The sequence below is a fragment of the Strix uralensis genome, chromosome 19 (genome assembly GCF_047716275.1).
Source record: "Strix uralensis isolate ZFMK-TIS-50842 chromosome 19, bStrUra1, whole genome shotgun sequence".
Lineage (NCBI taxonomy): Eukaryota > Metazoa > Chordata > Aves > Strigiformes > Strigidae > Strix > Strix uralensis.
The window spans coordinates 4,836,046-4,858,487 of NC_133990.1; the positions used below are offsets into that span (position 1 = coordinate 4,836,046).

The 22,442-nt window shown below is 35.9% G+C and overlaps 1 protein-coding gene and 1 non-coding gene across 8 annotated transcripts in view; both read right to left on the reverse strand.

Annotated features, from left to right (window-relative positions):
• The window catches only part of QTGAL (queuosine-tRNA galactosyltransferase), a 187,192-nt gene that overhangs the window by 85,270 nt on the left and 79,480 nt on the right, over positions 1-22,442 (reverse strand). For all 7 annotated transcript variants that reach the window (XR_012631499.1, XR_012631497.1, XR_012631498.1 and 4 more), the window contains exons 7-8: positions 9,775-9,870; positions 1,987-2,111 (exon numbers count right to left, since the gene is read on the reverse strand). Coding sequence is in view for 2 of the 7 variants with exons in the window: in XM_074888793.1 (XP_074744894.1) it covers positions 1,987-2,111; positions 9,775-9,870 (221 nt within the window). In the remaining 5 variants the exon portion in view is untranslated. The remainder of the gene's footprint in view (positions 1-1,986; positions 2,112-9,774; positions 9,871-22,442) is intronic.
• On the reverse strand, positions 17,777-17,883 carry LOC141952379 (U6 spliceosomal RNA). The gene has a single exon (XR_012631613.1). It is a non-coding gene; the product is annotated as a U6 spliceosomal RNA (small nuclear RNA).

The following is a 22,442-nucleotide window of genomic DNA, read 5'->3' on the forward strand; positions in this document are numbered from 1 at the left end:
AATATTAACAGTAGTACCAGCAAAAAGCCAACAGGAAGAATGGCTAGTCTGACTTCTTAGAACGAGACAAGAAAGGTGCCAATTTGGACACGCAAACTGCACATCTGAAACAGCTTACAGTATTTCCACATTCTCACAGTATGTTGTAATTCAGGGTGCTTGTGCCACACAACCTTGTAGAACTGAATAAGCAACAGCTTGCAGTAAATTCAAAACAAACTCATTTCCAAGAATAAGATGTTTTCCCACAGATACAAGCAACAGGCTTCCAAGAGTTCTAGCATCCCATGATGCGTGGCTGAAAACTTTGTAACTAAGTGCCAAAATGATCACACACTAAAACAGAAAAAACCCCTTACATTTATACACCAATAAAAAGGAAAATAATTTACCTCATATTTGTTTGCAAAATCCAAAGAATATCTTCTATTTGCTTGGAATGACTGTTTCAGAGTTAAATGATTTTACATACATACGCATATACATAAATACATGTATTTTTAAAGATCTATAGTGACATTAACCATGAGCATGATATTTATGCTAGCACACTATAGTATTTACAGTAATACAATAATACAGAGATATACAACTAAAATTCACATTACAATGTTTAGTTTTACTAGTCAGTTCTACAAAACCATACAAACAGGACTGACTGAAAGGTGTATTTATATCATTAATCAGTAAGAAAACAGTTTACTTAATTACCACTGTGATTCTGGTGTGGGACTCCTAAAAGAGAGTAAAACTCGCATGATTTTTCATTAATGTCAATGCATAAGAGAAAGAAACAACTTTGGCTCAGCTTGCAAGACTCCTGATCACAAAGAACACCTTTGATGGGTAAAATGAGCATGTAGAGCAATCAGCAATTTAACATTTTCTTTAAGGGTAGACCAGCACTGTAAAAGCAATAGGCAACAGCTTACAAGGAAGCACCTGAGATAATTACTACTAAACATCCTCAGGTATTTTTCAAACCCCATTATCTGATTCAGATGGTTTAGACCTTCTAAAATAGGAAAATAATATATGTAAATGCAGCACATTATCAGATGAAAGGTTTGGGGTTTATTATTTTTTTTCAAAAGAAGGGTTTTGTTGGTGTAACAAGTTTGTTTGCTTTTTTAAAATTGAGGCAGTTCATTTTGAAATTAAGTTTTTAAATTAAAAAAAATTTTTTTATATTATTTGCCATGTGAACCATGATGTGAGAATAAAACCCCTCACATATTAAAAATTCTGATTAAAAATCCTACTAAAATTTCACCACTTTGATGTATTTCAAACACATCCTTGCAATCGTCTTCAAGCACTGAAGAAGTTACTGCTTCGCTGCTTGCTTTTGCCATGTTCAGCAGATGAGATGCTTAATCATAGAAAGTATTCGTAATCTGCTTTGAGGGTAAGAAACTCAGATGCTTTAGATAGCCAGAGAGGTTATTCAGGCAGATTATGAGATCACATGTGATCAGTAACAGTGTCAGCTGAAGGACTGGTAACTGGACGTTGAGAAAACAGTACTGCTGTAATGCAGTCCCCAAAATGCTTCATTGCTCTTACAATACCTATTGTGAAATAATTTCAAAAACAGTTGCAAAGACAAAAGAATTTCTTAGACAATTTGTCAGATGTTAGTGTCCCCATCCCATCCCTGCCTCTTTAACACAGGTACACTGATAGTGTATAGGCAACAGCATCCGAACCAAAGATTTCAATTCATAATTTCAATTCCAGCATTACAGTATGTTACTCAAAAGCAAATTATGGTAAGAACAAACAGAAAACTAATCTTCTACCATTAAAAGGGGATACTACCAACATATTATATTATGCTCGCTTTTTAGCTTTTTTTTAAAAAAAAAAAAAACCACAACTAGGTGGTTTTTTTGCTGTGTGATGTCTTGAAGAGATTAAGCATCTTTGCTGCCAATCATCCAAGATGAAGCTAATTTTTAAGTTCTACCAAAAAACACAACTTACTCTAGGATGGAATGAGTTGCAGCCTGTGGATGGTAACGGTACAGCAGGAGGCAATGGTTTACTCGAAAAACTTCACCACCCTTTTGGATATGTTTATAAAAAAACAACAAATCTTCTGGAACACCCTGGAAGAGAAGCAGTTATTTCAAAGCAGGAAGTGACCAGTATTCATAGTTACATCTGAAGACACATTTTATTTCTCTGTCAAATTAATAAGGTTTAACATAATTTTATTTGTATTATTTCTGTTTGTCTCCATGAAGTTATCTAACGGGTCATTAAATAAACATATATGTAGAAAAGATAATGCTATTAAAAAACAAGCAATGCTGTTTAAAAATTAAGTACAGTTGACCACAAGGACAAACATTATCTCATTTTGACAGGAATATAAAGCTTGGTACAGGTTAGTCCCAAAAGAGAGGAATCCAGCTGCTGAACAGTTTATGAAGCCTGAATGCCACATAACCAAATAGTTTACTGAAAGGGCTTGGTGACTTCAGAGTGTTTTTTCGTTTTACTAGAATTATCATTCTTTCTTTCGTTGCCATACAAATACATATACTGGTCTCTAATTAGGAAAGGTGAATCAGGCCCCATAATAACAGACTTTAATAAAACCTTAATAAAAGCAACCTCAGAATGAGGCAATGTCTGAAAATAAAACTACTTTTTTTCTTGCAACTTATTTCCATAGTACATTCTTCCTAACAGGATTGCAAAGCAATACTGCCAAAACACTGCAAGAAAAAAAACTCCTGGAATTGTGGATCTATCAGGCACTAGGAAATATTAGAGATTTCCTGATCATATGGAATATTTTCCACCTAAAAATCAGAAAATCTTCATGCCAGAGATACAGTGTCAGAAGTACAATCTTATGGCACATAGCATTCAATTACACGTCACAGCATACAAAACGGTGCAGCTGGGAACGACAGTGTGAGGTCAATGGTTGGACGAGATGATCTTCAAAGTCTTTTCCAACCGAGATGATTCTGTGAAAAACATAAACTCACCTTTAAAGATGCAGTACTATACTGCAGGTAAAAAAGTAGCATCCGTGTACATTTTGCAATGGTGCAGATTCTTAAAATATGGCTAGAACAGTTCATTTTTCGATGTTTAAATACAGATTTTTCTTTCCTCCAACCAGGTGTTTAGAAGGCCTTTATCAGGCTAAAAAATCTGATATATAAAACCAGGTGGGCCAAATAAAATATTTAAGTGTAGCATCAATAAAAAGCTGAAAAATAATATGACAAAGTTGAGAAGAACAAGTAAAAGAAGGGAAAGATATTTCTTTCTGTAGGTAATATCACATACATGAATAACAGGGGCATAAACCTCAACCTCAGCTTTAGTATTCTATTTCAACACAGAAAAATAATAAGAGCATAAGTTTAAAAAAAAAAAAAAAAAAAAAAGAAAAAAAATTTTCCCCATTACCACAGCTTTTGAGTTTCTTCCATAACTAAGAAAAGGAGATTCTCTAATTAAAGTCCTGGACACAAAATCCAGGTTTCTTCTGGCCTTCTAGTTACAAGAGCAATACAGGTCAGCGACTGTTTCTCATACCCACCAGACTGAGCAGCCGAGGGGGTGTGAGGAAGGAAAGAGAAATGAGACAAAAAAAAGCTCTGAACCCTGGAAAACAAATCCAAAACACTGAATTGAACATATGTATCTTGGGAGAAATCAGAACCAAATCCAGGCCTGTACTCTGCAGCTCCAGACTTCACTATGAGATAGACTGATTTAAGACACTCAATGTGCCACACTCCTTGATTCTGAATAAAATGGATTCTGATCTGACTGCTTGCTAAGGGCAGCTTATCTGTAGCTATTGTTTGTCTTTGTAGATATTTGTCTGCCTTATAGTTTAAGGCCTGTGGTGCAGAAGAAAACTTTGAGAACTTCATACAATTTATGCTTTATATGAACCTACTTTGAAAGCCACAAAAGAAATCTGGGGCAAGCTGGAGTCGCAGACAGCAACCACAGTCATCAAGAATATAAGAAAAACACAAACTCAAATTCTTTCCATTTATCTTCTAGCCCTTTCTTTTTCTTATTCTGGACTTTAATAGAAATACTGAGAGTCTGCAGCAAAGTTTAAACCTTTTTCTTTTTTCCAGTCACACACTAGACTGTGTCAGGCAGGGCACAAATTTTGCAGCACATATCAGTTTACTGCAGTAGTCATATTTTGGTTCAGATACATGATTACATCACATACATATCTGCAATTCATGTTCCTTTGGATAAGCATTTACATTATTCAAGATAACCGTTAATGTGTATATTAAACAAGAGAGTTACTGCAAAAGTAAAAGGATCTTTCAAAATGCTGTTGGGTTCCGAGTGCTCTTTTGCTTTACTTTAACTGGCAGAAATACTTTGAAATCAAGTACACTCACCCCTAGGAATGAGCAGGTGCCTTGTATTGCTCAGCAGTGGCCTCTCGCATTACAAAGGAGCAGCACTGACATGAATTTTTCAGGGGAGGAAAGATGTTGACTGTGTTACAGATCCTGCAGGGATGGGACTTCCTACGGCTCTTGAGCATGTAAGTTTGTTGCAATACAAGAGTTTCTTCCCAATTGAGACACGTTATTAGATCCAGATGGCATTTTAAACACCAGGAATCTTTGTCAAGCAACACAAAAAGGCTGTTTAACCACTAAAGGAATATTTTAATGTATTTTTTGAAAATTAATATCCATAACTAAAAGTATCAATTAACAATCCAGCATTTCAGCAACAGGCTACCACATAAATAGTTTTCAACATTACACTTACTCACCAACAAATGCTGTTCAAAGTGTGCTGCTAATGGGGAACAGCTACTAAGCTGCTGGAAGCTAAAAGTAAATAAGAAATTGCAGCTCTTCTCCAATTGAAACGTAAAGGTGAAAAAAATCAGGAACTAAAGTAATTTATCAAGATTTATCCATCCTTCGGTCTTTCCCTAAAGACAAGTTTTGTATTAAATGTCAATGGTGTTTTTCTTTAGTAATGAACAACTTCTCACTGAAATGACTTATTTCAAGGAGAAAGTATCATTAATTGAAAATTCTCCTTAATTTAACTTCCTTTAGGATAGTCACCAGAGGTATGCAAGCAGACTAACCACAAGTTAACTCCATATTAAATAGCTATTAATAGCTTCTCTTCAGGATTATCCAAAATATTCTGAAGTCTCTCTTTCTGCAGATCTGTCACTTCATCTTTTGGCTCCCATCCACATCATGCCTTTATGTCATTTTTGCCTCCATTATAAGACCTGAAGCCTGTAACATTTACCTCATTGTTTGGGAAGTAACAGGTTAGAGGAAACTCCAAAAGGTTGCTTCCATACAAATGTATCGGCACAGAGAAATTCAGTTAAACAAAGATGATGGGGAAGTCAAATGGAAGGGAGGTGGTAAATTCTAAATGATATTTAATAAGAGACTAGCAAAAAATGTCTTAAGACATGGGGTATGGGGTGAATTTTCAAATAGCTTATAAAATGTCATTAATCATTGCCTCCACCACTTTTGTTTTATTTTTAGATCAAATACTGATCTCTGTTCAGCCTTAACTATACCAAGCCAAAAATGTGCCTGCATTTTATCTAGATTTTTCCCCAGAGCACCTTGACAGGTTACTTGACAGACTGACCATATTTTAATTCATGTTCCTAAAAACCAAATTCCTACTTAGCCTTTTACCTTTCAGGTGTTATTGTAACTGCCTGCCTGTCTGGAGGGAATGACATTTGTGTGCTCTGGCAGAGAAAAATGGAAAAATGCATTAGTTAGTGCCTAATAGCCTACAAAGTTGTCTCAGAACTTTGCAGCATGTGCTACAGTCTCCTGTGCACCAAAGGATATTTTGACACCTCCTTAATTTGTGTTTTTTGTGACATTTTATCACAAAAATAGATCAAAACAGCTCCAGACACTTTGTTTAGAGCCACAGTTTGTATTCTGAAAGGCCAGTGGCTTATAATATGCTATTCCACCCGGGGCTCATTAAGAATAATTTCCCCCTGTTTACACTTCTAGTTTAGAACTTTAAGGTTGTCACTCCATTTTTAGTTTTCATACACTTAAAAAGGAAGGTTAAATACAGAGGTGACAGGAAAGCTGGGACCAAGTCGTGGTAAAACTCTAGAGAAAGAAACATATTACAGTTGTGATGTCAAAAATAATACTGCTTGAATAAAGCCAAGAGTATACAATTTGCCACATTTGCACGGAGTGGAGTCTGCAGGTTTGCAATGCTCATTTATATGGTTCTTATTCTACTCAAGATTTCTTAGGGCATTTATCTAAAGCAACGAGCTAGGTTGTTTTAGCTTAGTGCCACTACTCACAAGTGACTAGAAAAAAAGGACAACATGCCAAAAGAGACAAGTAATGTGCCTTCCCAGTTGATCTCCATTTGGACATTAATAGCAAACAAAATCTGTTGTCCACCTGAAGAATATATTTTGGTAGAATTACACAAGGTCAGTCGGATACAATTGCAAAATGTTGGTTTTGTATGCAAATTGAAGTGCACTGTTGAACATATGAAGCAATAACTTTGCTTAGCTAATATCAGACACCGTGTTTACCACTGCGCATGAGTTTATAAGTTCCCTACTTTAACAGATGATATAGCTTCAAAATTTGCTTTTCATATTATACAACGTACATTTTTTCCTCAGCATAGCTTTTTGGGACACTTTTGGACACAGTTCTGACTTCTCAACAATGGTGCTAGCTGTTAGAAGACACCAAAAAGTACAGGAGCAAAACCAATCATATGGATAATGTCACACACTAATTTTCAAGTGCGAGTTCTGAATGGTTTAGTAAAGTCCTGCTACTTCTTTCAGTAAGGAAGCACTGCACTCTTTATCCAAATTGGTTGGAAAACAGGAAGATTATTTCCCTTTAGTTTTCTAAAAAATTAAGTCAGAAATATGGTTCACACAACTCTCCTCCTAGCAGTAGATACTCTTTAAAATGTTACATTATAGGCTTGTGACCATTTCTATTGTGTTATGTTACTCAGGACACCATTAGAGCTTGCTAAAATCAACTACTTTTAAGTACTTCTGCTTTAATTACCATATATATGAGAGGCTGCATAAATAACACCTCTACCATTTTAGTTAGTGCATAAAGCAAACCTGCCAGCTTCTCAGCCACCATTTATGAAGATACTATTTAGGATTTTGCTTGGACATTGCCACAGTGATTACATAAAAGGAATACAGTTCCAACAATTGCAGATCTTGACCAGAAAAAACTTTATTTCTAAAAACATTTTGCGAATATTAAAAAAAAAAATCTGTTTCACATAAAGCCTGGATGGATGGAGAGATACATGCATACATGCATACCTACCTTTAATAAAAAAAAATTACATCATAGCTTATATATATTCTGTCAGTCCAACCGTACTACTAACATAAACATCAAATCACAATTTCTTCCACGAAAAAATTATCTTCCATTTGTTCTAAGCACTGAAATATGAAGAACAGGTGTTTGGACTTAATTCCAAATGAGAAATGCAGCTTTTTGGCATGGAAACAGTTTAGCAAATGGAGAAGGCTGAAATGTGGAGATTTGTTGGCCTGTTTCTGTGTTTACTTGCAGCAATATGACACTTACAGGTCGCACTGTTAAATACTAACCCAAAAATGGAGATGGAAGTGATCAAATTAACATAGTCAGATCATGGGTCAGGTCAGAACATACACACAGATGGATAAGATCCTTAAGAGTACTCAGTACTAGTTAATAACAGTTCTATTGATACACAGACAAAATCTTTCTTTGCCTCACAGGAATTATTTTCAAACGAGAACGAATGAATTAGATCAATGCTGAATACTTTACAGTGCTAAATGCTGAAAGATTTAGGACTTGATCTTGTGTCTGCTAAAGCCACACAGGACAAAGGTTTGGCTTCACTGCTTACGTTCATTGCTTTGTTCAGATCTGTCATCACCCTTGTTCATAGGGTATTTTTTTGAAGTTCCTCTGTATCAGCCAGAGTTTGAGTTTTGACATGTTGGACACTTCACAATAGGGACAAACAAAAAGTTTAACTTATCACTGATAAGTTACTGAAACTATCACTGAAACTAAAAGGACATATCATGCATTGTGGCTGAAAAATCATTAGGATTAAGACTGTCAGTGTATTACAACTGAATAACCAGTGTCACAGTCCCTACATGTTTATATATATTAAGCAAAACCAAAAAAACAAACCAGCACAAAGAGAAAAAAAAACCCCAGAACTAAAAGCAAAAAGCACAGAACAATAGTCTGTTTAAATTAACCTCTTGAACTTTATCATTAGGCTTGCTGTTCTATTGTTGTTATTATGTTTTAGCTTTCTTTCTTTTTTGAGCTTACTAACAATGTTTAAGAAGTCAAACATTCTTCAGAGAATGAAAATACAATGATAAGGAATAATAATAAAAAAGAAATAAAGAGCATGGGTCAGTGAATGTAGATTGTATTGGGAGTCAGGCACCATTCTCAGCTCTTCCACTCACCCACCATGTAATTAAGGGCAAATCTTTTCACCGCTCTAAACAATTCTGTTCTCTGTCTGCTGTCTCCTTAAATTATACTTTTTTTGGCAGCCCAAAGAATAATATTTGTATAGCCTCATACATACACATACATGTGTGTGTATGTATGTATATATACACACTGCACAGCACAGGAGGGCTCTGTTTAGAGGCTATAAAAAGAGTAATAATCATAAAGTAGTTTAAATAATAAACCAGGAAATAGCTTTAGCAGATTTTTTTTCTGAGTACTATTAAATGAAGACTTTCCAAAAAAAATTCAGAACTACCCATTCTAGCCCTAAAATCTCACCAAAACCACTGGAAGCAAAACCCCTCGGGTCAAAAACACACAGAATGGATCCAAATACATCTGAATTAGATCTGTTTGCCAACATATTTCTACTCCTACCACAACAAATACTGCCAACAAACATCACTGGATTTTATTTCATAAACATGCTAATGAGCCTAAAGCAACCAAATTGAACTCATACACGAAATCTATAAAGAAAAAGAACACCTAACTGGCAGCAGAGGAACACTTCTCAGATAACAGTTATTTGATTTGTAACCTCTCAGTCCTAATGCTCGAGGAAAAGCTACTTAACATCTTCCAAGGACAAGCCTGAGAACCAAGACTGACAAGTGGATGAATGAGATTTAATGATAATAGTTTTATGGCACATTGTGACCTCCCCTCCTCCCTTTTTTCTTCATTTTAGGGATATAAATCTTTCCCCTTAAGAGAATGTATTACCATCTCTTTGCCATCCTGCACATTTCTTTCCCTTGGAACCTCTTTCACCAAATCTACCTTACCTTTCAGAGATGGTTCATAATAAAACTATGAGCTGACTTGTTTAGCTTTCAGATCTGCTGCATCTATTTCAGGGACCGAAGAGGAGCTTGAATGTCTGAATCCTTTAATTTTTCCAGCTATACGGACATATGTAACAAATGTGTTAAGATTTATCTACAAAGCCCATCTGTTATGTTCTTCAATCACCAGAGCTACCCCAAAACAACTGTACTTAACAACTGGGTTTTTTTAAAAAAAAAAAAGTATACAGCATGACCCAGATTTTTTTTAGACCTCAGTTTTTATCTACACCGCTTTGCCTAGCATTTCTTAGTAACAGGTTTAGGGCTTTCAGAGGTTGTTAGACAAAGAGATGCCTCGTGGACTATGTATCATGCATATCATTTGTAGCACTCACCTTTCCACCCTCATCAAATTTTCCCACATGAAAAAACCATTCTCGAGAACAGAACCACGTTGGCATAATCACAGTAGGTCCATGGGAGGTAAACACCTAAGGAAAAGGTGATAAAAGCCAGTCTTAATTAATAGAATGTCAAAACCAGAATCTGTTGGGGAACAAAGCAGACCTTACACATTCACCTGAAATCCTGCAAATACTTATGCCTATACTTAACCTTCAGCAATTTTAAGCACTGAGAAATACAAGTGCTTAAAATTTAGCATGTGCTTAGTGTTTAAAATGTGGTGTCACAGCCCAATAGATGAATCAACTTCCTGCTTCATATTCCATAATCTTCTCTTCTATTGTAAATTGCAACACACGCAGAGTACTTCAAACTTTATTTCAAATTTAGAAAGGTGTACTGGAACTGACACTTCTATTAATAACGGCAATGTTGATATTGAGGCGAATGAATTGAGAAGAATCTTAAGAAGTTAAAATTCTTAAACTTAACCCTACAGTTGTGGTGCATTGATTTTTCATTTTATATTCGTTATACATATATTAAGGAGGAACTTTCACTGATCTTTTATTTCTGCCAAAGACACTTAAATCTTAACCAAGCCTGGACAAGTAAGATGCATTTTAAACATTACCAGAGCACTATGGATTTGCTACCTAAGTTGTACCTACCTTAAAAGGTTGTTGGAAAGAAAATGCTTTAGGGACTGAAAAGGGAGGGGCTATTAATTTCATCCTCTTGACTAGTGACAGCCAAGAACTATACAAATGGTTCTTTGCAGCTTTACTTGTTGTAAACACAACTATGAAATAAACCAGAATCTGGATTACAGAAGGTAAACCGGTTCTTTCTTTTATTACAAGATGAAGTATCTAGCCAAACAAGAGACTGAACTTGTCAAACAGAACGTGCAAAGTTAAGACAGGAGGCTGTGCCTGCTTCCAAGAACTACACAGGAAATAAAAAGCACAGCCCGGTTTACAAGGGCAAAAGAAAGAAACCTCACAATTACTGCCAGTCTTCATACACTAATGAAAATGCTGACCTTATGAGCAGATGATTTCATAGCATGCTATCGTGGTAATATTAATATCCCTGCATAGTTGAAATTTTTAAACATCAGTGCATGAATGTCAATTTTATTACATGCACGTGAGCATTTACATTTTAAAGGTGTTCCTCTTGATTTCAACCCGGGATGGAGCTCCTTAAACTCTTACGGTGTCTGATAACTTCAATTTCCACAGGTAAACATGGATTTAAAGCCCAAATTTTACACACTCAGTTCTTAACAGACACTTACACCAAACCTCCAAGCAAATTGGATTAGAAATCTAATCAAAATTCAACACGGGATCTACTCCCACTTTTCTTACGTCATCAATCATCTGATCAAACACAGACATCCACCTTAGGGTGAAACACTGCGTGCTAACTCCAGGAACATAATGATAGAACTTCAGTGTCCGTAAAAGGGTCCTAGGATGTCTCATCTCAATATAGACACTTAAATTTTAGGCAGTCATATTTAGTTAGAATAATCCTATCACCTAATGGCTATGACTTAAAACATTAGCAGCTTGTTCATAACTGAAATACACTACTTCAGAGGTGCTAAATGTCAAAAAGTCCCCGCGAAAGTCAGTGGGAGCTGAAAGAGTCAAAACAATCCCAGAAAACCAGAGCAGACATGATTAGTCAGTACATGGTTATTAGCTCCACACTAATTACAAGGGCAATTGAATATGGCCTGAACTGAACAATGACCAAACAGTAATCCCAAAAGAAAACAACAGTAGGGAGAAAAGCTAGGCTAGAATGCATTGCATTGAATCTCATTTCTGAATGAAAGAAAATCTTCAGAAGAAAGTCTTGAGCCTGTTGGAAAACGTGAAGTGTGTTTGGAGAGGCTAGAATACCATTTCCTCGGAGCAGCCAGGTTCATCAGGGAACACAAATGCACTGAATCCTAAAGATATAGCTCAATGTAATTAGTCATGCTCACATGCAAAGAACATACATCCTAAATATCTTAGATAATCTGTGTTCCATTGATGTATATACTTAAGTGACACCAAATAGAAAAAATTTGAAACACTGAGAAAACAAAAACCACCAAAATGTCACTTCTGTTAACATAGATGATGATATGATGATGATGATTACATAGTAGACCATCACACACTGCATATGCCTATGTCTTTCCTAAATCAAACAGTGCTCTATGGTTCACTGTCCATCCCAGAAAAGGTACTAGAGGGGAATCACACAGACAAAACTGAGACTGATGATGAGGTGACTGGATTGCCACATATGATTTCAGGGTCTTATCCTTCAGGAAAGTCTTTGAACCTGGAATAGTACACCAGTTGAGAGTCAAAGGATTGGTAAAAAAGCTTTTTCTATATGAATATTTATAATGTGACATCAAAATAAACTTTAGGAAATTTAAATTTGTGCTACTGCCACAATGGAGAAATTCATGCTATCTTGTCCCTTGCTATGCTAACAATAACATTTGTGAAGCTGAAATTCTTTTTTTTTGTTAGCTTAGTTTTCAGCTCGATCTGCTCCCTGATCCAACCAATCACAAAAACACTAGCGTTACCACAAAGGAGGATGTAGGAAAACAGGGCACCAAACACACCGAGGACAGCAAGACCACTCTTTTCAGCAGCAGTATAGACAATCCATAAATAAGCTTTAACCTGATAGGGGGAACTGTATGCGAAAAGTCTAGATTTACAGTACATCTATATTAACTGAAGAGCTCTCCCACTCCTCCTGCCTCTGGCTATGCATCACAGTCACATATAACAGCATTGGTACTCACCTGACCCCATGGCCAGCTAGATCCAAGCACTACATCATTAAGAAAGCTATTATTTTCTTTTTTTTTAGTGTTAGTTTTCTATAGCCTTAGTTCTCTCAATCGGTTCACTGTGGGGTCAGACTAGCAATAGTGCTGACATACTGGAGGGGGAAGGTACAAACTTTGGAGAAGAAAACAAGACCTCCCTTTTTGGTCGTTGCCCACAGTTAATCAGTCCAGCTGTAATATAAAACGGCACCCTCTGTCTGAATACTTACAGTGATGGGAGGAGAACTGGCTCAGGAAAAACACTAAACTCCTAACAACTGTATTGAAACACTGCAGCATTTGTCAAACTTTTGAAAGCTACCTTCAAGAGCTTTTGAAATTTCATCTGCAACAGAAAAAAAATAACCTCAACCTTCTGCAGTTTGGAAATCCTAGATTTCAGCTTGGTTTAGTCAGATGGGAAAGTCTCCTCTGGGTTTCTTTTTTGCCTATTCTTGTCACACACACTTGCCAAGGTGTTAAAAAAATGGTCGGACTGGCTGACTCTGTGATAAAAACCGCAACTTCTCACTTTGTGAGATTGTCACCTAAGATTTTATCCATAAATCTTTTAGATTGCATGGCCTGGAACAAGAGAAACAAAGAGGACATGCCAGCCTTAATCTGAAATCAGACAAAAATCATAACTTGAATTATGATGCAGCTCTGTAACAGCTATGTTTAATTTTCTTGGAAACATTCTCCAGCTCTGTTCAACAAATGTCCTGTATCACCTTGGAACCTCAGCGGGCTTTCAGACCTCCTTGAGGAGTTAAGTCAATATATTAGAACCTTTCACACACAGCTGTACTGGAAGATTAATGCTTAATAACAATTGTCATTAATTAGAGTACACTGTAAAGATTATCTATATATAATATAGTTGAACGAAACCAACTTGTTAAAAACTAACTACAGAGCTTGTAGATGCCGGTATAAATCTGTTCAGACTTAGAATTCCTGAAGAACACAGTGTTGTCAGATCCAAATTGGAATCCACTGTCATCAGTTTCCAGGTGACAGAGACAGGCTGCTATTTCAGCACTGAATTTTTAAAATTATTTAGAACTTTTATTGTCCTCTGGTTTTATTCCAAGGATCAAGTAGCAAGTAATTGAAACTGATTTACTCTTGTTTGTTCTTGCTAACTGGCTATTAAATTACAGTCAACTGTTATAGAAATTCTCTGAAAATAAATCTGAAGAATATAAAGAGTTGATAAAGTGACTTTATTTGTTGTGGTTCAAAGCTGTCAACAGCACGTGTAATTCTGGTCCCCACTGATGCTCACTTCAGATCATGTCAGCATTCAATATGAAATTGAAGTTCCAATACTGAGAAAGGCATCCATATGTTTATAGTAACTCCTCAAGGAAAGTTCTGTTTCCTGAACCAGCAAATCAAAATCTAACAGCAGCGTGCCAAAAGAACACATGCAGATGGTGAAACAACCTTATCACATTATGTCAAGCAGAATACAGAGAGGAAACCAGGCAGTTCACAAGAGCAACATATTTAATCAAGGGCCCAGACTGCCTTCCAGTGTAACAAGCTAATTCTCCAAAATACACTACACATTTAATTCTACTTATGTTATAGCATTTATGAAAATTATATCCACACAGACCAAGGATTAGACACAATCTGCTATGTTATGATAAATAAAGCTTTCCAATAGTCAGGGTGATACATTAACACGTTAGAAGGTGAAAAAGAACAAAACAAAACAAAAAAAATCACATGGTGGAGGGCCACAATGACTTTGTGAGCTGTAGGCAGACCATAGGCTAAAGGACAACACTCCTGACTTAGAAAAAATTATGTGTTAAGATACCAGTGCATTAATTGAACAGTGAGTGTACCAGGATGTCACTACTAAAGATTACCGGGTTTACATCCAGAATCAGGTGTGTGTATTGGTGTGACAGAAGAGGTATGGAAATTAGGGAAGAGGAGACTCATCCTACTTCAAAAAAGTATTCAGCAAATAAGATTTTTTTTAAAAAAAGAATTACAACAAACTTTCTTAAGCTTTAAGGAACCTAAACACCCAATCTGGTATGGATTACATTCAGTTAGTTTATATTGTACTGAACTGGTTTACCCTTTCATATGCCTATATAAATAATTGCCTGTATCACCTAATCATTGCATGCTTTGACATTAACTGAAAATCCCTGCTCTAAAGAAGCTGGGATCTGGCACAGCAAAAAGCACATTTCAAAAATAAAACAATGCCACGACTTTCCATACTGAAAGGTTGATATATACATAGCAATTCTGGTGCAGGCTTGACTAAAAATCAGCATTACTTAACCCTCACAATCCCAAACTCAGCAACAAAACTAATCAAAAAGAATTCAAGAGTCCTGAGAATTGCTAATGCCAGTGAAATCAGAGAGCATTCAGCACCTCCAAGAAGGTATTCCAGACCTGCTCCTGGAAAAATTATGACCCCATGATTTCCTCAGGATTTGAAGTCTTAAACTGGGCTGAAATGTTTCACACTTTGCAGGAAACACAGACTCTTTGCAAGAATGCGAGCAACTGTAAGATGATGCTTTCTAGTTGCTGTATCTGTTTTTCTATCTAGCATTTCCTACCACTGTTTGAAGGGACTTATACTGTTTATTTTGTGTAACAACTAACTAGATTATACAGCTAGTTCCCTTTTAAGTATATAGCTGGAGAGTAGAAGTACTGCACTACAGAGATGTTCTCTTACACCTCAGAGTACAATCCCTTCCAACATTTCAAAACTTAACTGAGGTTCAAATTAAGATATTTTAAAAAAAGGATTATAAAAGGGTTATAAAGTTAAGTGCTCCTTCTCTTTGGTCAATCTTCCACACAAATAGAGTGTAACGATCAATTCTGTGTACAAGCTGTAGCAATAATAATTTATGTTTGATATTTTTACCTACACAGTCACTGTATGATGGACAGTTAACTTTTTAAAAATGTATGTAAAAAGTCTTAAGCCTATTCAATAGTGCAGCCAGTCAATAGTTTAGTACAGAATACCTACATAACAAAGTACTGCGTGATTTACGGAGTGCCAGGAATATGCATAAATAATTTTTTAAAAGTAAAAATTATTCTGCATTCAAAGTTAGTAGAATCTTAATTATATACGCTAAATAATAACACCAAGACATAAATATTATTACATTAAAAGCTGATGTTTGCTTTTTTTTTTAATCTTTTTCTGCTGATTGAAAAGAAAAACTGTTCCTGAAAACATTTATGGTATATTTTAATACTTTCTAAAGCATACCTAAATCTAGAGGGACACAATGCATGAATGTCTCATACTAATCCCTGCTCCCCACTTCCCTACATCCCAACACTTCCAGTTCTCATGATGTAAGCAGACAACAGTAATGGGAGGAAAGTTGGGAGAGCAGTAGTGCTGGGAGAAAAGAGTTTAATTTGTTTGAACTGCTCTAATGAACTCCCTTGTCCCTCACAGTTTATTACTTTCTTAGTGCTTTTCACCCGGCCATTCACCTTAAGAAAAACATGATAGTCCTTTTTATAGCTATTTGACCATTATTATACCAAATCATAAAATTCTATACAAATAGTATTCCCTATGTTATATAAAATTTTAACATCAAGTCTCTGCACTGTGAAACCACCATCTGAAATGAGTAAGTGGGTGTGTATTAATATGGTATCACCTCCTCCTGACATCTCTGGCTCCAACAGAGTGCCACAAAGAACAAAATGCAGAAAAGGCTGCTTATATCCAGCTGCACTATACCTACCTTTTTTTTTTTTTTTTTTTAAATCTGCTGCTGAAAGGAAATCTGTTTACAAATTTTCTGAAGGTAAATATATTAACTTTGGGTTTATAGTCTAATACATGTGTATTGAATTAGCTGTGTTTTTGCTTTATATGAGCTAGCCCATGCCAGCATCATTATGCTGGATAATTGAGAGCCGACTATACTGCTGAATATCTCTTTTTCGTAGTTGAATGCTCCTAGTAAAACCCAATAACAAGTGCCATTCTTCTAGTCTTTTTCAGAGCTTTTATCTACTAATGACGATGAATTAACCTACTGCTGAAACCAAAAGAATAGATGCATGCAAAGGGAATAGCCTGTATGATTTTAGCATGTCTTACACCTTTTTTTTCTTGTCTGTAAGCTGCTAAAAGTGGTCTTTGTAACATCCATGCCTTAACAAGTCTCTCTAATTTTTGGAGAGTTTCTAGTATTTAAAGAGTCAAGTATTTACAATGGAAGAATTACTCCATCCAGTAAAATTAAGCATTCTGTACCAAGAGGTTGTCTACTTGGCTTGCTGTTTATGCTGAGATTTTGCCACAAAAGAAAGAAAACAATCTACTTAAAGTCATATTAGTAGATACAAAATTGGGATTAGAACAAACAAGAAATATGCTAAGACGCAACACTGAATAATGCTCATAAGTCTTAAAAATGACCTTTCCTTTTGACTTTTGGACATGTCATTTAGTATTTTTGCAAGATGAAGGCTGAATAGGTCTTTTAGATTTTGAGACAGTACCTAAATGAAAATAACAACTGAAATATTCTAGGTTATTACAACAAAATATATATTTACACATTGATTTTCATCTCAAAGGTCTATGAAAAACTAAAGATAACATAAATGCCCTTTTTGCAATGATAGGACAATTATACTCTTACAAAGAGTTATAAAATCTGTAGTGTTCAGAATATTATTTGAAAGTAAGGATTATTCATCTTCTGTCTATAAAAACCACCAGCTATGTTTGTGACTTACTAAATAATATTTAATAGATAACACATACAGCATGAAGACAATCATGCTAGCCCTGCAATGGTCTGGAAAATCCTCTTTTCTTTGGATTTACAGTGTTACCTCTGAGGAACATCTCCTACTTCAGCAGTGTCCTGGTTTGAGTGAGTAGCAGGGGTTTTTGGTAGCAGAGAAGAGGGCTACGGCTGTGGCCCCCTGTGAGAAGCTTCTCAAAGCTCCCCGGTTCCAAGTTGGACCCACCTTTACACCAAGGCCAGGCCAATTAGCAGCACCTCTGCAATGATGTATTTAAGAAGGGAAACCCGGGAGGAGTTGTGAGGAGAAGTTGTGACGAGATCATCTGTGTGAACACCAAAAAGAAAAATATGGAGTGCTTCACCAATCTGCATGTCATCCTTGTGCAGGGGCCATGCTAATCTACTCTGTATCGTTCCAATTTCAGTATATGTGCTGCTGAAGCGAGCACATAGTCTTTCCCGTGCTGAGTTTGTGGGAGCCTGATATAGTCAATCTGCCAGGCCTCCCCGTATTTATATTTTAACCATTGTCCTCCATACCAAAGGGGTTTTAATCGTTTCCTTGCTCGATCGCAGCACATGTCTCACATTCATGGATAACCTGTGCACTAGTGTCCATGGTTAAGTTCACCCCTCAGTCATGAGCCCATCGATATGTGCCAGCTCTGGGGAAGCATATGCTACTGTTGGCTGAGCATTTTACTACTCTTTTCCTTTCCTACCCATCTTCCTGATGACTTCTCCTCCAACTTCATCTCCCCACACGGTGTGCAGCAAAAAAAATATGACTATCCTGCCTTTAAAGTGGATGGTGCTATGATCACAATTAACAAAGTAGTCAGTCGTTTGCTTCTCTAAAACTTGCTAGTAAAGAGGAAAACAAATTCACATAAAAAGCAACACGAGAAACTTTTCCACATACCACCTTCTAAAATTCTAAAATGTTCAACTGATATGTCAATAAACCTCCTGGCAAATCTGAACTTCAGCAAATTTTATAATGAAGGTGTTTTGAGAGAGAAACATGAAATATTTTTGAGTGTTCAGGTTTATCCAAAAGCATAACGTATCCTACCTACTAATGCTCACTGATTCTCCTTTTCAGATGAATGCTCATGTTGTAAAAGTAGTATGCAACCTGGAAATGGGGGGACACATGAATCTCCATTAAATGAAAGACATACAAGCATCTTCTAAACAAGCACAGAATTGTAGCTAAGGAGATCACTTCTGAATTTGAAAAGTTCAGCTGTGTGCTAATGTACATGCAAGAGATCCACAGAAGAAATATTAAATATTCATGCAAACTTACTGTATTTATTTCAATACAAATGGTGTTTCTTCTGTGGTTTTTTTCCCCCTACAGACTTTTAACACTTAGAATAGGCAAAAAGAGAAAAATTAGATTCTGATTATTTGATTAACAACTGCAATAGCAGAGTGTTTTCTTTAGGAAATCAAAGCAAACTTTACCCTAAATCTCTCCCTCATGTCTTCCATCATATCACAAGTCTTTAGGGAGGTATTAAAGTACCAAATGCATTCCAGTGCTCTGAGAGTGTTTGATTTGCATTCCGTATCACTTCAAAATTGTGAATGGGAGAAAACAAAGAAAAGACAGAAAATAAAAATCAGTTATTTAATTATTTTAGAAAAATCAAATTCACTGCTAGTGCAAGAAACAGAAACGCAACATATTTCACAGATTGGAAAAATGAAACTCTTCTCAGAGTTTTGTTTTACATAAATAGCCTAATATTAGCCTTCTGCATACTGTTTCAAATCTTTTACCCCACAATACACTTTCTCATAATGATATATACTAAGGGGAAAAAAAACCACAACAGTACCTCAGCAAAAGTTTTTACACACACATAAACATTTTTGATAATGAAAGGGATCTAATACATGTCAAGAACCCAGCGATCTGTTACAAGTTTGTTTTACAACAGTGCAGAAGACAACTGAAAAGACCTCAACCAATCCTGAGAATATGCAGAAATAAAAATTAAGTGCCCATCAATTTGTAAAAGTCTGAGAAAAAACAGAGCTAAGAGTACTACAAAGCTTTTCCCTCCTATCTGCATTCTCTTGTTTCAGCCTCCCTAATAAGTTGTTGATGGGTTTATATGTGGGATTTGATTTTGTAGGTTCTTTCACTACCTCCCAGCCAACAATCTGATCAACATTTCCTTTTATTTGTGACTGCTTACTCTATAACCAAAACTCTCACAGCATGGGTAGTTTGAAGGTCATATCATATCTTTGAAACTGGCTCTAAGTATGCATCACTCCTGACATGTATTCCTACATCAAGTTCTGTCTGAACTTGGCATTCCCCATCGCTGGTTTGAATTAGTTACTGTTCAGTCAGTCATTCAATCTATCCAGCATGTTAAAATATTTTCAAAGTCTCAGGAATTCAATGATAAGAAGGAAGGTAATAAATAGCTTAAGATCTTCCAAGTAGAGGCTGGTATGAATTAGCTTCAGGGCATTTATGCTCCAATTAGAACAAAATAAATCAATAATAAAGAGCAAGGATTAGGGCCCAGGTTCATCCTAAATCAGAGACATATAAGCAAGCAGCCCAGGCAGTATGGGTGCTCTCTACCACAGAGTATTTCTGCCATGGGGCAACTCAACTCATCTAAGATCTCTGCTGCCATCTCTAATGAGTGCAGTGGAACTCCTAGAGGGCGAGGCTTCTAAATTCACTGGTTCAGGTAAGCACCTTTAAATGGGTGAATATCTGCACGAGCCTCATGTATCCATACATTCCTATAATCAGATTATCCTCCAATTGATTAAATGAATTTCTGTAGTAAGAAATAATATCTGAAAAACTGCTTCAGTATGTTATGTGAATCTGATAATAAGCAAAGTGCAGCTAAAAGGTTCAAAGAATTAAGAGGAAGTAATTTTTGCTACACACATGAAAAAGATTTTTTACATTCTTTTTTAGTACCTTTTTCTTATCCTGTCCTGCAGAAATACTTACACTTAAATGGAAAGTAGACATGTACTGTCTGGCACTCAGCATGTATCATTAACAAATAGTAATGGCATCGTAGAAACACGGCAGCAAAAGGGCCTTGTTATAATTTCAAAGAAAAAATATTAATAACTATCTAAAGGAAGCCAAATGAATCGGAAAATAAAATGTTGATTTTCCAGCTGCCAAAAAGCTGAAAAATCAGCGGAGGAAACAGATGCTAGAATTGTACTTAATGTAATTTAAAATCTGAAAACAGAACAGCAGTTTTGGCTATACTGAAAACCAAATACGGTGATAGCACCAGCTGGGAAGGATCTACTAAGCAGCTCTTGTGATTTATATCTTTGAAAGTTTCATGGGTCACTCAACATAAACACCTTTGTTTGTCACACACATCCTGCTAAAAATGATTAAGATTTAAATGAGGTTTCAAATCTTTGAATTACAAATTCTGAAAAAAAGTAGTGTAAAACACAGAAGCACAGTAACAATGTATCTTAGAAATACTGTGTTTAAAAATATTTAATAATCCTAATTTCCCTGTCATTATTTTGTAAAATTTAGATAAAATCTTTGATCAAACTTGATGAAATTCTAACAAGAACCTTGCATGTGCTACTTGTAAAAATAAATACATAAGATAAAACACAGCAATTCAAGAGGAACTTTCAGCAAAGTTTTGTCTATATTTCTTTTCTAATAATCATTGATGCAAACCATTATGAAGGTTGGTCCAATCTTTTCTATAATAAGGGAAGACACCAGTTTGGACATTCCTATAGGGAACAGCAAATCTCTCTGCCAGCATGGATGGAATGTTCAGTGTTACAAACTTAAGTAAATGAGGAATTTCACTGCAAACAAGTCATGGTGACAAGTATCTATAACTTTGAAGCTCAAGTACAATGCCAGCATAACAAAAAATTCAAAAAAGAGCATTAATCAGATCTCCCCATAAAACTTCATCCAACAGCTTCGTATTAAGCACAATCAATATATCAACAATACTCACTCCTATTTCTTAAATTTACTATTCTTCATAATTGTTGCATTAAGACATTATGACTTCTAACTACTATTTTGTCTCTAGACATCCACTGAAATCTATGAGAAATTGAGCTTCTAATTAACAACATCTATGATTTCTAAATCTGAAGCTCTGATGAAAAAAAGTACATTTCTAGGATTAATGTACCTCTGCCCTGTGGTACCCCTGAACACATTCAGTTAGAGTTCCTCTTGGCCAGCGCAGGCAATTCTGGCTGGTCTGAATCCAATTCAGAAAAACCTACATCCTTCCCTGCATTGCATAAGAAACTCAGCAAATCTAACACTCTGGGAATTAAAGTCCTGTGTTTGGTTTAATAATACCCAACATAAGTACTATAACCTCTTTTTGGAAGTGGGGATCTCTGCCCTTTTCAAAACTGCACCACTTCACAGAGAAGGCCTATGTAAAAATAAATTATAGAACCAGAAGTATCCACATATTGCAGTAATGGAGTCTGAGTTCCAAAATCAGCATAACCTCAGAAATAATCCATTAAATCCTGATTCAGGAAACCATTGCTTTAGGAGCATATACGTAGGCAAGCTGCATATGTTTAAATATTTAGTTAGGTTGAAACACTTATGAACAGCAATTTTTCACACATGCACATGAGTTATTCTGCCCCAACAAAATTCTCTGGAGATTGGAAGGAGAAAGACAGCTTTTTAAAGAAAAAATGGATCATGAAAAATATGCCAATTCATCTATAAAGGCTGTATTTATGTTGTGAAGGTTACTCATCTTCTCTACTAGCAACAAGACTTCTTTTCCTCTTTGAATTCAGTGAAAGAACCGCAAGTTATGATCTTCCAAAACCAGCTGAAGCATTTTAGCCACGCCCCCAGTTTTGTGATAATAAACATGTTCTTCCCCTTCAAAAAAAACTTCAAATACTGCCAAAAGACTATAAAACTAATGAGGTATAATACCTTCAGGACTTGTTATTCTGGCATATTTCA